General features: G+C 47.7%; 2 protein-coding genes and 1 long non-coding RNA gene across 3 annotated transcripts in view; 2 read left to right on the top strand and 1 right to left on the bottom strand.

Moving 5' to 3' along the window:
• ARHGEF15 (Rho guanine nucleotide exchange factor 15) overlaps positions 1-14,917 on the bottom strand; it is a 289,598-nt gene that overhangs the window by 114,690 nt on the left and 159,991 nt on the right. The gene's annotated exons all lie outside the window — the stretch shown is intronic.
• The window catches only part of LOC310829135, a 175,909-nt gene that overhangs the window by 120,328 nt on the left and 40,664 nt on the right, over positions 1-14,917 (top strand). The gene's annotated exons all lie outside the window — the stretch shown is intronic.
• Positions 3,989-14,900, top strand: LOC310828802 (extracellular calcium-sensing receptor-like). Its single transcript, XM_083706681.1, has 5 exons — positions 3,989-4,425; positions 6,326-7,138; positions 10,201-10,428; positions 12,779-12,902; positions 13,620-14,900. Exons 1-5 carry the CDS (start codon positions 4,168-4,170, stop codon positions 14,531-14,533), a joined length of 2,337 nt encoding a protein of 778 aa, XP_083562807.1. The 5' UTR covers positions 3,989-4,167; the 3' UTR covers positions 14,534-14,900.

The raw sequence follows: 14,917 nt of genomic DNA, 5'->3' as shown, positions 1-14,917 counted from the left end.
TTGCCCGCAGTGTAGGACCACATTTGGTCCCATTTTTGCCATCTTCTCTGATGATACAGTTCCTCCTTCTCTGGCACAGACTATACAATGTCCACACTATACATTTAAATCATCTCCCCCCCCCCCAAAAAAAAAGACTCCAGGGAACCATATATGGTTTGTTACAGGTGCTGGGAACTGTAGCTCTGTGAAGGGGTAAACTACAGTTCCCATGATTTTTTTAATGCATGTGGTTAAATGTATGGTGTTTTTGCAGCCATAGCGTGACAGGCTGCCGATTGCCAACCAATGGCAATGTGATAACTGTTCTTTCCCTAGAAAACACACACACTAGTTAGCAGGCACTTAATTAGGACAGGGAGGTGCAGCTCAAATGTTCTGCTTCATGTTTGAACCTGCCCTCAATTACATGCACTTATCTGCTATTTTCCTAATGGTAATTGGAATAAAAATAATCCTAACTATTCCCTTGTCACATGCGGTTTATCTGCCCTTGGTGGAGATGAGGGCGTTGCCTGAGCTAGTAATGTGTTGCCTTATTTGGTTAATGAGACAAAATTAGCTTTAGGGCAGGAACTGGTTTAATTACATAAAGCAGCTGGGAATAAATCTGCAAACAGGGACAACCCACTTCTAAAAGTTTCAAAAGTTTGTCCTCAAGTAGAGCACGTGGAGATTCTTGTGCTTTTTACAGCTGGGCAAGGGGCAGAAACCCAATAGGGGCAGAGCTTTCGCCACCAATGCATCTCTCAACCTGAAAAAGCGGCACCCATTTAATTTCCATATTCTCTCTGCCCCTGAAAATGTGGTAGTTTATTAGGAATGGCTGAGCGATAGATCACTGCCTGCTCCTGATTGTTCACATAGAATCTCTGTAGATTTTTCATTCTGTTAAGAACAGAAGAAGAGCCAAAGGCTCATTTAGTCTGGCCTCCTGTTCTTACAACAAGATGCCTATAGGAAACCCACAAGCATTGTCTGAGCAGTACAGCACACTTGTGATTTCCAGCAACTGGCATTCAGGGACATACTACATCTGACAGTTGAAGGGAAACGTAGCCGCTGATAGCCTTATCCTCCATGAATTTGCAAAATCCTCTTTTAAAAGCATCCAAAGTTGGTAGCTGTTATGTACTGAGTTGAATAGGATCCAAAATGCAGCAGTCTGATTGGTCCTAGAACAATAGGATTCAAAATGCAGCAGTATGATTGGTCCTAGAACAATGTAGCAGTATGATTGGTCCTAGAACAATAGGATCCAGAATGAAGCAGTCGGACTGGTCCGCAGGAGCCACCCAATCCAACTCCGGGTGGAAGTGAATCCGCAACCTGATTGGCCTACAGGAGAATTAGCCAATCATGTGGGGCCCATTGTGTAAATAATATATATAAAGCAGACATTTCAGAGGAATTTCCATTCCTCACTACTCTTAGCTGAATAAAGAGCATGAAATCCACTCTTGACTCTGAGTATATTTCAGTAGCCATTGCTACATCTTTGGGGAGCAAATTAAGTAGTTTAACAATGCACTGTGGGAAGAAGTACTGTACCTCTCTGTGTATAAGACATTTTTTTTATTATAAAATAATGGATAGTGCAGAAGGGGGACAATTGTCAGCCAAGGCTTGCTGTTGATTTTTGGCGATCCTCCCCCCCAAAAAAGCTCAGCAACTCTGGTCAACTCCCCCCCCCCAAAAAGCTTAAGAACTCTGGGCAATCTCCCCCCCCCCATTTTCTTAATTTGGAGTCCCCCAAAATAGGGGTCGTTTTATACACGGGGGCATGTTATATACAGAAAAATACGGTACTTTCTTTTGTCTGTCCTGAATTTTCCAACATTCAGTTTTATTGGATGCTTACAAGTTCTGGTGTTAATAAGCGTGAGGGTGGGGGGATTTCTCCACTTTCACACCACACACGTTGTTGGGCTTCTGCATCAGGTCTCCACCTCCCCTTTTCTCTAAGCTAAATACCCCCAGATACTGTAACTTTGCCTCATTTGGGAGTTGCTCCATCCCCTTAATAATTTTGGTTGCTCTTTTCTGAACCTTAGCCATTGGTTAACACTTCTCACTTGGGTTTCTCACCACTGGTCGGAAGGAAAGGCTTTGTGTTTGCACAGCCGCTAAGATTTCACAGCGTTCTGGCCTCCTTGGCCATCATGAGGGCTAGAAACCTATTCAAAAGAAAATGAAAGAGGGTGAAGTCCACACCAGACCCAAAATTCCACACTAATGTGACACTGTTGCACATACCCAGAATTCACACATACATGCAATACAGTCCAGGCATTTACCGGGAGGGACCCAATCCAGGTGACAAAGGAAAACGACGCATGTGCCATCTTTCTTCTTTCATCTCCTGGGTGAAAAAATTAACAATTACAGCATTCTCTGGCCTGACTGGATCATCTGCAATAACCCCCTAGGAGATAAAAGTTTCAGAGGATGGGGTGGGGGAATAATTTTATGCTATTAGCTGCTGTGAATGCAGAAGCTAAAGGCTGCCTTGCTGAGCAACTGGAGTCTCCAGTGTCCTGTCATCCCTCCAGAGAATCCATTTTCAAATGTGCCCTTCCGTTGTGGCGGGTGGCGGCCTGTCACTCATCTCGCCTTGCTTCCTCAACTCGCCACAATTTTCCATTTTGCAGCAATGCTCCAGGGATGTTAAGAGCCAACAAAATATTATTTTGCTCTCCGAGTCAATTGAAAAAGGGAGTTAGGAGGTCCTGGAGATTAATTGTGCATTCTGTTTTTATAGCCAAGGGAGATGCTAGTTTCTGTCCCTCTTTTGCTAGCTAACACGATGTGAAATATTACTAATATTTGCCGCCAAACAAGAATCGGAGTGAAGAAAGACCTCCGCGTTACAGAGGGCCGCCTTCTTTGGATGCCACATCTATTTTCCGCGAGAGGTGAATACAGTAGATCTGCTTGCAGATCCATGAACTTCATAGGACTCCCATTTTTCATGCTGGTGGTCCACACTGATGGGCGCCAGTGTCAGCCTCCAGCCCTCAGGATGGAGGCCTTTGAGAGAAGGGGAGACATCCTCATCGGAGGGCTTTTCCCGCTGCATCACCAAACATCAAGCGATGCTGTGGCCATCACCTTCACGATGCCGCCTAATCCAACATACTGTCACACGTCAATGCGGCGCAAGCAGCCCCTCCCGAAGGATACTGCTGGAACTGTCAATGGAAAACGTCCCTCGAGGTAAATCTGGGGTGTTTGGGCTGCTTTGGAGCAGGGTGGGCGGATAATTTTCCTTTTCTCTTCTGCCTAAGGAGGGCTCGTTCACTCACACAAGCATGCACGTAACCTGGGGCCTCTCCAACCAAGCCTGTGATGGTGTAGCGGTTAAGTGTGGGACTAGGACCTGGGAAAGACTTGGGTTCGAGTTTGGGGCCTCACCAGACTGGAAATTCTTTGCGAGCGTTTTCTGTGACATGTTCTTGACCTCATAATAATGCATTAGCGGTTACTTAGTGGCCTTCGGCGACTGTTGAAATTTTACAAGCCTACCCAGATAATTAGAATGCTGGTTTCTTTTTCTTTTCTTTTTTGTAAAACCAGCAAAATCTGGATTTAATTGTTTGTACTAATAACAGAAAACAATAGAAAATTGCTTCAGTTTATTTTTTAATATAATTTTAATTAGAGGTGTGTGTGTGTTTATACACTCTCCTTACACTCACTGGTATCTGTGTTCAGTAGCTAGTAGCCACCAATCATCAGAACCCATTGAAGACACATTTACAGTGGTACCTTGGGTTAAGTACTTAATTTATTCTGGAGGTCCGTTCTTAACCTGAAACTGTTCTTAACCTGAAGCACCACTTTAGCTAATGGGGCCTCCCGCTGCTACTGCGCTGCTGCACGATTTCTGTTCTCATCCTGAAGCAAAGTTCTTAACCCGAGTTAATATTTCTGGGTTAGCGGAGTCTGTAACCTGAAGCATCTGTAACCCGAGGTACCACTGTATTTACCATTCATGTCCATTAGCTATTGACTGAACAACATCTGAGGCAGGTCTATCTCAGTTGGCAATCGGTGCAATAATCTGTGCAGTCCGCAGATCAATTCCTGTGTTCTGATTGGAATCCCCTAAATTTTCTCCTGCTTTCCCACAGCTTGGTGCTTTGGTTTTACAAGTTCATCCAAACCATGGTCTTTGCCATCGAAGAGATTAACCAGGATTCAAGCCTATTGCCCAACATCACTCTCGGCTTCCAGATCTTCGATTCTTGCCAGATTCTTTCAAGAGCCCTTTTGGGTGCCGCGCAGTTTCTAGCGGGTGGACAAAACCCCATGCCCAACTTTCACTGCGGCCACACCCCACCTCAAGCTGGTCTTATAGGAGAGGCAGGCATAACCGAGTCCAGGATGATAGCTAGGTGGCTGGATCTCTATAAATACCCTCAGGTAGGAGTGGTGTGGGGCTGTGAGTTCCCCTGAGGCAGGAGCTGTCCTTTTGCACTTTGCAAAATGCCAGAGCCCACAAGGATAAAACCGATTTCACACGATATCTGTGTGTTTCACATAAGTTGTGGCAAAGGAGCAAATAGCATTGTGAGACTTTAAAAAGAGAAACCAGTTTTTTTGTGGCGTGTGCTTTTATGGACTTAGATGCACTGGATGAAGTGGATAACTTAACGCTTTAGACCGGCATAGCCCATGAAGATGGGAGCCTAATCTGTAATGTGAAAGATTTTCTGAGTTTGTTTCCATGGTGTGTGGATACAAGACTTAACACCTGTACAGTGGTACCTCTGGTTAAGAATTTAATTCGTTCCGGAGGTCCGTTCTCAACCTGAAACTGTTCTTAACCTGAAGCACCACTTTAGCTAATGGGGCCTCCCGCTGCCGCTGCGCTGCCGGACCACGATTTCTGTTTTCATCCTGAAGCAAAGTTCTTAACCCGAGGTACTATTTCTGGGTTAGCGGAGTCTGTAACCTGAAGCGTATGTAACCTGAAGCGTCTGTAACCCGAGGTACCACTGTACATGTATTTGTTTTGGAAGACAGCACTTTATGTTTCATAACTGTTTTTAAAAATTTACAATAAGGTTTGCTTGTTTGTTTGTTTGTTTGTTTTTTAAAAAAGAAGCAGAAGAAATGGATTTGAGCAGTTCATCAAAGCTTTCGCTATAATAAAATCGGTAGTCTTTTAAGGGTGTTGCAATTTTGGCAGATGGTTGTAGTTGCATGGAAGGGCCAGTAGAGGGCAATGTGGTTGCATGGATTGAGTGGGTGCATTATAGTACCTGTATTTATTAGCCTGTGGCTGGGAGCTGTTTACTGTGAATTTATTATTTCCATGAAAAATGCCTTATATGATAATACCATGACTAGGCCTCATGCGGTATCTAGGTGCACCTACTTGCATTACTGTCTCTCCCAGCACCCTTCCAACAATTTTTGCATCCTAGAGACTTTTCTGTTCTTCCAAGCGATGTCAGTTCCATTTTTTTTTTAAAGTCTAAATGATATAGGTTTATAGGTTTTTTTGAAGTCTAAATGATATTGGTTTATAAGGTGGTGTGTTCAGTGATTCTTTGGCTGAGCGCAATATCAGCAGAAATAAAATGGCAGCAATAAAGAAAGCCACTGCCTCAGATATTCACATGCACACAAGTCCCACGATTCGGATATCCGAATCAGATGTTCGCGTACCAAGGTGAGGGTCATAGCTGTCAACTGTCCCTTATTTGGCGGGAAAGTCCCTTATCCCAGCACCGTGTCCTGCTGCTGTCCCTTACTGATGATGTCCCTTAAATTTCCCAGGTCTCAAAGGAAGCAGCTCCTCTCCCTCCCTGCCGGCCAGGGAGGAGGGAGGCTCCAACTGTGTTGCTTGGCTGTGTTGCTCACCCAATAAGGAGTCTAAGAACGACTGGGGGGTTGAGCTTGCATGCCTTGTGCCGATCAAATCGGCCACGTTGCCTGGGGACTCGCCTTTGCTCAGCGCTTCCCAGCGGAGAAGTGATGGTGGTTTTCCTTGCTGCATCCCCTTTGCCGGGTTGCTGAGCTGTGGGAACTACCGCTTGAGGCCTTGTTTGGCTGCTGGCTGGGCTTTCTGCCTTTGGCTCAGAGGGGCTCAGAAGTTGAACATACCTGTGCCCAAAAAGTCCCTTATTTTGGCTGCTGATCCCTTATTTTCGAGGCTGCTGGTCCCTTATTTTCAAATCTGTAAGTTGACAGTTATGGTGAGGGTGCAAGTCCCTCGTTCAAATAACCGAAGGTTCGTCTGACAAGTGTGTCTGCATAGGGGGACCGGCGTGCGTTTTTGTTTAACAGACGGGCGGTTTTCTCCTCTTGCGCCCAGATCAGTTACTTTGCCACGGGCCCGGTGGCCGATGACGGCTCTCAGTTCCGCTCTTTCTTCCGCACCGTCCCCAGCAACAGGCTGCAGGCCTTGGGCCTGGCTCGGCTGGTGACCCACTTCGCCTGGACGTGGGTCGGCCTGCTCACGACGGACTCCGAATACGGGAGGCAAGGCATCGAGATTGTGCGGGAGGAGATTGTCCGGTACGGGGCCTGTGTTGCCTTTTCGGAGCTGCTCGACAAACCGCCGGACGTGGGCAACGTCGAGAGAGTCGCCAGAAGGGTCGCAGGATCCAAGAGCCAGGTCATCGTCACCTTCTGTGGGTCTGAGGCTCAGCCTCTGCTTCTCCTGCTACACAGCCAGGGGGTGACAGGGAAGGTGTGGCTCTGCTCCGAAGCCATGAGCCATATCACCTTCTACAGGAACCGGCGGGCCTTGCTGATGCTCAGCGGTTCGCTGGCCATCTCCCCTCGCAAACGGCCAGTCCCCGGCCTGAGGGACTTTGTAGTCCGGCTCCACCCTTCCACTTCTCCAGAAGACATCTTCATCCAGGAGTTCTGGGGCGAAGTCTTTCATTGCTGGTGGGATGCGAGCTCTGAGGAGGGGGGAAACAACAGCAGCCATTCCTGCACAGGGAAGGAGAACTTGGGGGACGGCAGGAATGCCTTTGTCGGCATGATGGGGTTCGGCTTGTCCTTCAACATCCACAACGCCGTCTATGCCATCGCCCACGCCCTACACGACATGGCGCAAGAGGAGCCGAGGGGCCTGAAGAGGAGCAAAAGGGGAGTTCCTGGGATCGAGCCCTGGAAGGTAATACAGTGGTACCTCGGGTTACATGCGCTTCAGGTTACATGCGCTTCAGGTTACAGACTCCGCTAACCCAGAAATAGTACCTCGGGTTAAGAACTTTGCTTCAGGATGAGAACAGAAATTGTGCTTTGGCGGCGCGGCGGCAGCAGGAGGCCCCATTAGCTAAAGTGGTGCTTCAGGTTAAGAACAGTTTCAGGTTAAGTACGGACCTCCGGAATGAATTAAGTACTTAACCTGAGGTACTACTGTACCAGCTGAAAGAAACAACAGGAGGAGCGCTCTCTTGCTGAGGTCCCGGCTAGAGAGTTTACAGCAGGATCTGGCTGGCCACTGTGAGAACAGGATCCTGAAATAGATAGCCCATTGGTCTGATCCAGCGGGCTCTTCTTAATGTTCTTACATTGAAATGCTTTTGGGGGGTTTCCAGAATGGGTGCAGCTTAAGGTGGCTGCCTCCAGATGTTGTTCTTCTTTATCAGATTCTCCCCCCCCCACACACACACACACAAAAGAGCAGAGAGGGTTAATAGCTGATAAAGGAACTCAGAATCCAGCATATGTTCTCCTTTTACAGAAGAGATGTGGCGAGTCCTTCCTTTGTCCCTCTTATGGGTTTTCAGCAACACCGTAAATCCTTCCCAAGCACGAACAGGGCAGGATGGAACACACGGTATGAAATCTCCTCATAACAGTGAAGATACAGTGGTACCTCTGGTTAAGTACTTAATTCGTTCCGGAGGTCCGTTTGTAGTAATGCTCGTCCCCAACCTCTTGCCCCTCCCTTCTCCTGTCTCTGCTCTCCGGCCAGACCAGGATGCCCAGGACAGGGTTGGCGGACGAACATACGTTTTTGCAAAACAGAACAACCAAAACCCGGTAGGGCTGCCACCACTCCCTCTGATCCAGGGGATCCAGAATCACAACCCAGGGAGAAGGCCGTGACCCATTAGCCTGGCTGTCCCCTTCTCTACAAGCTGTATCCACAGACTTGCAGGCAGAAGTTCTACGGTATAGCGTAACCAAGCGTAAGGCTAGGACTTAGCTATTCCCTTTTGGAAAGGCACACAACTAAAACAGTTTCATCTTTAAAATGTTTATTTTAAAATAACATAAGAAACATGCTAAAATAGCAGGCACATCTTTTAGAACGTTACAGGTAAGAAAACAACAAAGCTACATAGACTAACTAAGATTACATACTTACAACTCTAACACAAAGATAGGATAGTTGATGTTCTTTAAGCCTCTGCAAGTAGAAGACGATCGAAGATCTCCATTTCAAAAGATGAATAGCGGCCTATTAAGCTGGAACCATAGAGCCGGGCATCTTTGCGATTTGCAGGGCAAAGGCAGAGAGGCCAAGAGCAGAGGATTCTCTGATCTTTTATTTCCAATTCGCAACCTGCGTCGTAACTTTCAAGCCAATCATAAACTCAAATTATTTTTTGAATGCACCAATGATCGGCTTGCTAGTCTATCAATTTACCTCTTGACAGCTGGGCCAATTTGGAATTCAAACTTTTAAATCAAAGGGTTTCCTCCCTTCCGCCAGAGACACATTCCCAGGCAATTCAAGGGCAGATAACAACACTGGGAGGGGGGATGTTTACATCATTGAACTCAGGTGTTAGATCCTTCATTAATCAAGACATCCTGGGTTCTAATAAACCTTTCAGCTGAGGAGTCAGTTGTCTAGAATTTTAAAGATACACAATTCCTTTCCCAGGGTCCTTGTGGCTGATGAAACTCCCACAAGGCCTCACTCTCTTTTGCTTGGCCAAGGAATAATTTTCTAAATATTCCTACTTTACTACACCGTTCTTAACCTGAAACTGTTCTCAACCTGAAGCACCACTTTAGCTAATGGGGCCTCCTCCTGCTGCCGCGCCGCCAGAGCACGATTTCTGTTCTCATCCTGAAGCAAAGTTCTTAACCCGAGGTACTATTTCTGGGTTAGCGGAGTCTGTAACCTGAAGCGTATGTAACCCGAGGTAGCACTGTAATTATGGTAGAATTAAATTTGGCCACAGAGAAATAGAGGCCAGTCCAATATCACACAGAGAACTTAATGATTTAGTGGGGTTTGAACCTGGCTTCTGAGCACTCTTAACCACAGCGATCTAAGTCCAGTGCTTCAATCCTCTGCTGGGGCTACAGTTCCCAGTCAGCACAAGCAACAGTGAGAAATTATGGGATCTTTAGTCCAACAGCATCTGGAGGGTATCTCACTCGCTACCACTGTTTTAGGGGATTCACACTCACACTAATGCTGGTTCAGAGGATACCAAGGTACAGTGGTACCTTGGTTCTCAAACTTAATCCTTTCCGGAAGTCCGTTCCAAAACCAAAGCGTTCCAAAACCAAGGCGCACTTTCCCATAGAAAGTAATGCAAAATCGACTAATCCGTTCCAGACTATTAAAAGCAACCCTTAAGAAAGCAATTTAACATGAATTTTACTATCTAACGAGACCGTTGATCCATAAAATGAAAGCAATAAACAATGTACTGCGGTCACACGATCAAGCAATCAGTAGCTGAAAAACAAACAAAAAAAGAGCTGCAAAAACAAAAATGCAAAATAAATAGCAAAAACAGGCAGACCTCAGCATAACACTCAAAATGGAAGTGTGGCACTCAAATCGGAAGCGAAACACTCAAAATGGAATACATTTGGCTTCCGAAGAAAGTTCACAAACCAGAACACTTACTTCCAGGTTTGCAGCGTTCTGGTTCCAAGTTGTTCAAGTACCAAGGCGCTTGAGAACCAAGGTACCACTGTATTCCGTTGCCAGTAACTAGCCACACAATTTGGCCAGTTAACCAGTCTAGGGCAGCATGTACATACGAGCAGAAAGCCTAATCTCTTCCCTTTAAAACTCAGACGCCTAGAACCTTTGGCCTTCCAGGCGTTGCTGAACTACAACTCCCATCTGTCCCAGCAAGTGTGGGGCGATAGGAGCTGCAGTCCATCAATATCTTGCATGCCCTTAACTCATACGATGCATATTTACATAGAGCACAAAACTGATGCCTGCCCCTTTCCTCCCTGCCTTGCTTCCAGTTGCTTCACTACTTGAGGAAAGTCCGTTTCAAGAACAAGGTGGGCGAGGAAGTCTCCTTTGACCAGCACGGTGACCCCCCTGCCCTCTTCGATGTCCTCAACATCCGCTACCCTTCCATGAAGCAATTCCAAGCTGTGCCAGTGGGGCAGATTGCGTTCAGCCCTTCACAAGGCGAGGAACTGAAGGTGGACGACAGCGCCATCATGTGGACAGGAGGGAATACCCAGGTAGGACAGATTTTATCCTCCAAGGCAGGTGTGGGGGGGACACTTTGCCCTCCAGGTGCTGCTAAACTACAACTCCTTGGCCATTGGCCATGCTTGCTAAGGCTGGTGAGAGTTGTAATTCAACAGTATCTGGAGGAAGGACCAGATGTTCACCATTGTGAAATAACACTTGCAATGTGAAAGGAACTGGGGATATAAACAGAATTTTATGGACAATATGATATGCAGTGGAAAACAGTTATCGGCGGACTCCATAGAGGGGAGGAAGGAAGTCTGAGAATTAAGAGAACGCTACACATTTGAGGGATTCTAATGTATGTGTGAATATAAAATTAAATTGTAAAACCGATAGAAAAATATTTTTTTAAAAAATGCTCACCATTGCTCCTCAAAGAGCATAACTACCCTGCATATGTAGATATGCAGAGGAGGAGGTTGTTGTTGTTTTAAACCGCTTATTCACTCTTCCCCAGGGGACAGTTCCTGTGTGAGGACTGGATGTGACAGGGCACATGAGGGACGGGCTGTGGCTTAGTTGCAGAGCATCTGCTTGGAGTGCTGAAATATACTCGGAGTTGAGAGTGGATTTCATGCTCTTTATTCAGCTCATAGTGGCGAGGAGGAACGGAATTTTCCCCAGAATGTCTGCTTTATATACATTATTTACACAATGGGCCCCACGTGATTGGCTAATTCCAGGATTCTCCTGTAGGCCAATCAGGTTGCGGATTCACTTCTACCTGGAGCTGGATTGGGTGGCTCCTATGGACCAATTAGACTGCTGCATTCTGGATCCTACTGTTCTAGGACCAATCAGACTGCTGCATTCTGAATCCTATTGTTCTAGGACCAATCAGGCTGCTGCATTTTGGGTCGTATTCAACGCAGTACATAACACGTGCAGAAGTCCCAGGTTCAATTCCCGGCATCTCCAGATAGGCCTGTTCAAAACCCAGAAGAGACACAGTCAGTATAGACAATACTGAACTTAGGTGGGCATATGGTTTGACTTAGTAAAGGCAGCTTCCTGTGTTTGTGTGCCCTGAGGTGCATCTTGTGGTCAAGCCTGTCCAGGGAGATTTCTTTAGAATGCAGCTCCTAGGAAACTCTTTGCTACAGCTGTCCTGTGGAGTACAGTGCATGCTGCTCCTAAAAACAAAGAGAGAAAAATAATAAAGCAGAGAGGGTTGAGGAGGGTCCTGAGTTTTCTCACTCAGGGCCTCTGGTAAAGGTAAAGGTAAAGGTAAAGGTAAAGGTACCCCTGCCCGTACGGGCCAGTCTTGCCAGACTCTGGGGTTGTGCGCCCATCTCATTCAAGAGGCCAGGGGCCAGCGCTGTCCGAAGACACTTCCGAGTCACGTGGCCAGCGTGACATCGCTGCTCTGGCGAGCCAGAGCTGCACACGGAAACGCCGTTTACCTTCCCGCTAGAAAGCGGTCCCTATTTATCTACTTGCACCCAAGGATGCTTTCGAACTGCTAGGTTGGCAGGCGCTGGGACCGAGCAACGGGAGCGCACCCCGCCGCGGGGATTCGAACCGCCGACCTTTCGATCGGCAAGCCCTAGGCGCTGAGGCTTTTACCCACAGCGCCACCCGTGTCCCCAGGGCCTCTGGGCAGCATCCCAATTTTGATCTGCAGGATGCTAGAGGGTAGGTATTTGGCTCCTGCACCAAACATTCTCCACACCTGCCCTATTTCAGTGGGCAGGAGCAGCAGCCATGGGCCCAGTTCCCACCTGGAGACAACTGCAGACCCTCCAAGTGTCCCTTTTTTTCCAGGGACACCCGATTTAGAGAAACCTTCTCAGTTTCTGATTTGATCCTGGATTGTCCCACTTTCCCTTAGGATGTCCCTAGTTTCATTGGAGAAATGTTGGTGGGTATGGCAATCCTGCATAGAGAAGTTCTTTTGATGTTTAATTATGTTTTTATATGTGTTGGAAGCTGTCCAGAGTGGCTGGGGCAACCTAGCAAGATGTGTGGGGTATAAATAGCAAGATAAAAATTATGGAATGAGACGACACGTCCCTATTTTCATCGGAGAAATGTTGGAGGGTTATGCAACTGTGGCACATCTCCAGGAGACTGGGGTGCCCCACAAGTGTTCTCTACCAGTGAATTCTCTGCACGCTCGCCAAAACTAAAGTTCCCAGGATTCTTGGGTGGGGGCAGCCATGATGTTTGAGCTGATAACACACCAGTGTAAGCCTTTTTCATATAGATGTGCTATTTTAAAACAGAGTGTGCTTTGTCATTCATGGTCATTTTAACTGTCACAATGCAGGTAAACATTGGCATTGCAATGAGAAATATTAGGTCAGGCAAATTTTCCTCTCCTCTCTTATTTAGGTCCCTGTCTCAGTCTGTACACCGAGTTGCCCCATGGGCCACCACAAAACCCAGTGCTCAGATATGGCTACTTGTTGCTTTGAATGTGTGCCGTGTGCAAGCGGGGAAATTTCAAACCAGACCGGTGCGTGGAATGCCCACTATAGTCACTCTGGGAAAGATTATCTATGCTACAAATATCTGTCAGTTTTATATACCTGTGGTTGCTATTTTGGCTGCCCCCCATGGCATTTAGCTAGCATTGCTAATAGCTGTGGATAGGTTGGTCCTCCTTAAACTCACCAAATACTCTTTTAAAGCCATCTTGGCATCAAATCACATGTTGGAAGAAAGGAAGGAAGAAGGAAGGAAGATAGATTGACATAACACATAGCTTGGCCCTAAACTAGGGGCTGTTCCCATATCTTGCAGCTGAGAATTCCCAAAATTAATGACATGTTCCAGCCCATAAAGAAGTCTTTCTCTTTCGTCTGTGATGATTCTCCTGCCAATCAATTGCTCAGGGTCAACCCACATTTAGTATTTTTGGAAGGGGGATATTTCTAACCCATTTTGCCCTACACCACAGTTCCAGACGCACTTGAATTATGCTTTGAGCCTGTGCCAGTGATATACTCTGTGTACACCCAGAGACTCCCTTGTTTAGTGTAGCTTTAGAGTTTTCACAGCGTTAGACACAGGCTGCAGGGCAAAAGCTGGTGAGGTCAAATAGAAGCTAAACCAAGGATTATGAAGGGCACATGAAGGTTTTAAATCCTTTCTTTTTGGGGGGAGGAAGGGAGAGGAATTGGTTGGTGCAGTGCACTGATGAGATGCTCCCTGAATCCTTCTTTGCTTCTAGATTCTTCCGCCTGCTCAAGGTGTCCCGAAGACCAGTGGCCTGGTGCGGGGCAGACACAATGTGTACCCAAAAGGGAGCTTTTTCTCCATTTCCACGAGCCTCTGGGGGCCGGTCTGGCCAGTGCCTCCATCTGCGGCTCCCTCTTGCCCGTCTTGATCCTCGGCCTCTTCGTCACTCACCGGGGGACCCCTCTGGTCCGAGCCAACAGCCAGGAGCTCAGCTACCTCCTTCTCTCAGGGTTGGCACTCAGTTTCCTCTGCTGCCTGCCGTTCCTCGGGAGGCCCACGCCTCGGTCCTGCTTATGGCGCCAGGCTGCCTTTGGGCTGACCTTTGCCCTCTGCCTCTCCTGCATCCTGGCCAAGACAGCGATGGTGGTGGCAGCCTTCCGGGCCACCAGCCCTGGCAACCCCGCAAAGCTGTGGCTCGGGTCCAGGACGCCTCGTGCCGTGGTCCTGCTGGGTTGCCTGCCCCAGCTTCTGCTGTGCTCCACGTGGCTGGCCAACTCCCCTCCCACCCCCGGGAGAGATTTTCACTCCATCCCTCACGCCATATCCATCTTCTGCGATGAAGGCTCTCCCAGTGCATTCTGGGGCATGCTGGCTTACCTGAGCCTGCTGGTGGCGCTCAGTTTGGGCGGCGCCTTCCTGGCACGGAATCTCCCCGACGCCTTCAACGAGGCCTGGCTCATCTGTTTCAGCTTGTTGGGTTGCCTCGGGGTGTGGCTGGCCTTCGTCCCCGCTTACCTCACCTCCAGAGCGTGGTACACAGCAGCCACAGAGGCCTTCGCCATCCTAGCCTCCAGCTCAGCCTTGCTTTGCGGGATGTTTTTCCCCAAGTGCTACATCTTGTTGTGGCACCCTGAGCTGAACACCAGGAGGTTCCTCATGAGAAGGGAAACGCACGCCAGCGCTTAACGTGACCGTAAGCACAAGCTGGAAAAGACTGTAGAGATGCCAAGTTTTGCCCACGGATGTTTCTCCCTCATTCTCAAGATTCACCTGCTGGTATCTGAAGAGGTCGGTCAAACAAATCCGGCTCAGGCAGACGCAAGCCAGATGCATCAAACACTCAGTTTTCCCATTCTGGAAAATGGGGGTAGAAGTGATCTTGTTCACGGTGTTACTGCAAGGATGAAGCTCACAGCAAATCGAAAAAAAGGCGCATCAAAGATGAGCTGTGGGAGACATCCCCAGAAATCTACATTTAATATTTTCATTTGGGGAGATGGGGTTGGAGCATGGGTAGGCAAACTAAGGCCCGGGGGCCGAATCCGGCCCGCGGATGGTCTGGGAATCAGC

Source organism: Podarcis gaigeae (assembly GCF_964106915.1).
Source record: "Podarcis gaigeae genome assembly, chromosome: 13".
Taxonomy (NCBI): Eukaryota; Metazoa; Chordata; class Lepidosauria; order Squamata; family Lacertidae; genus Podarcis; species Podarcis gaigeae.
Note: the sequence above shows the minus strand (reverse complement) of the source record. Positions and strands in the feature narration are given on the sequence as shown.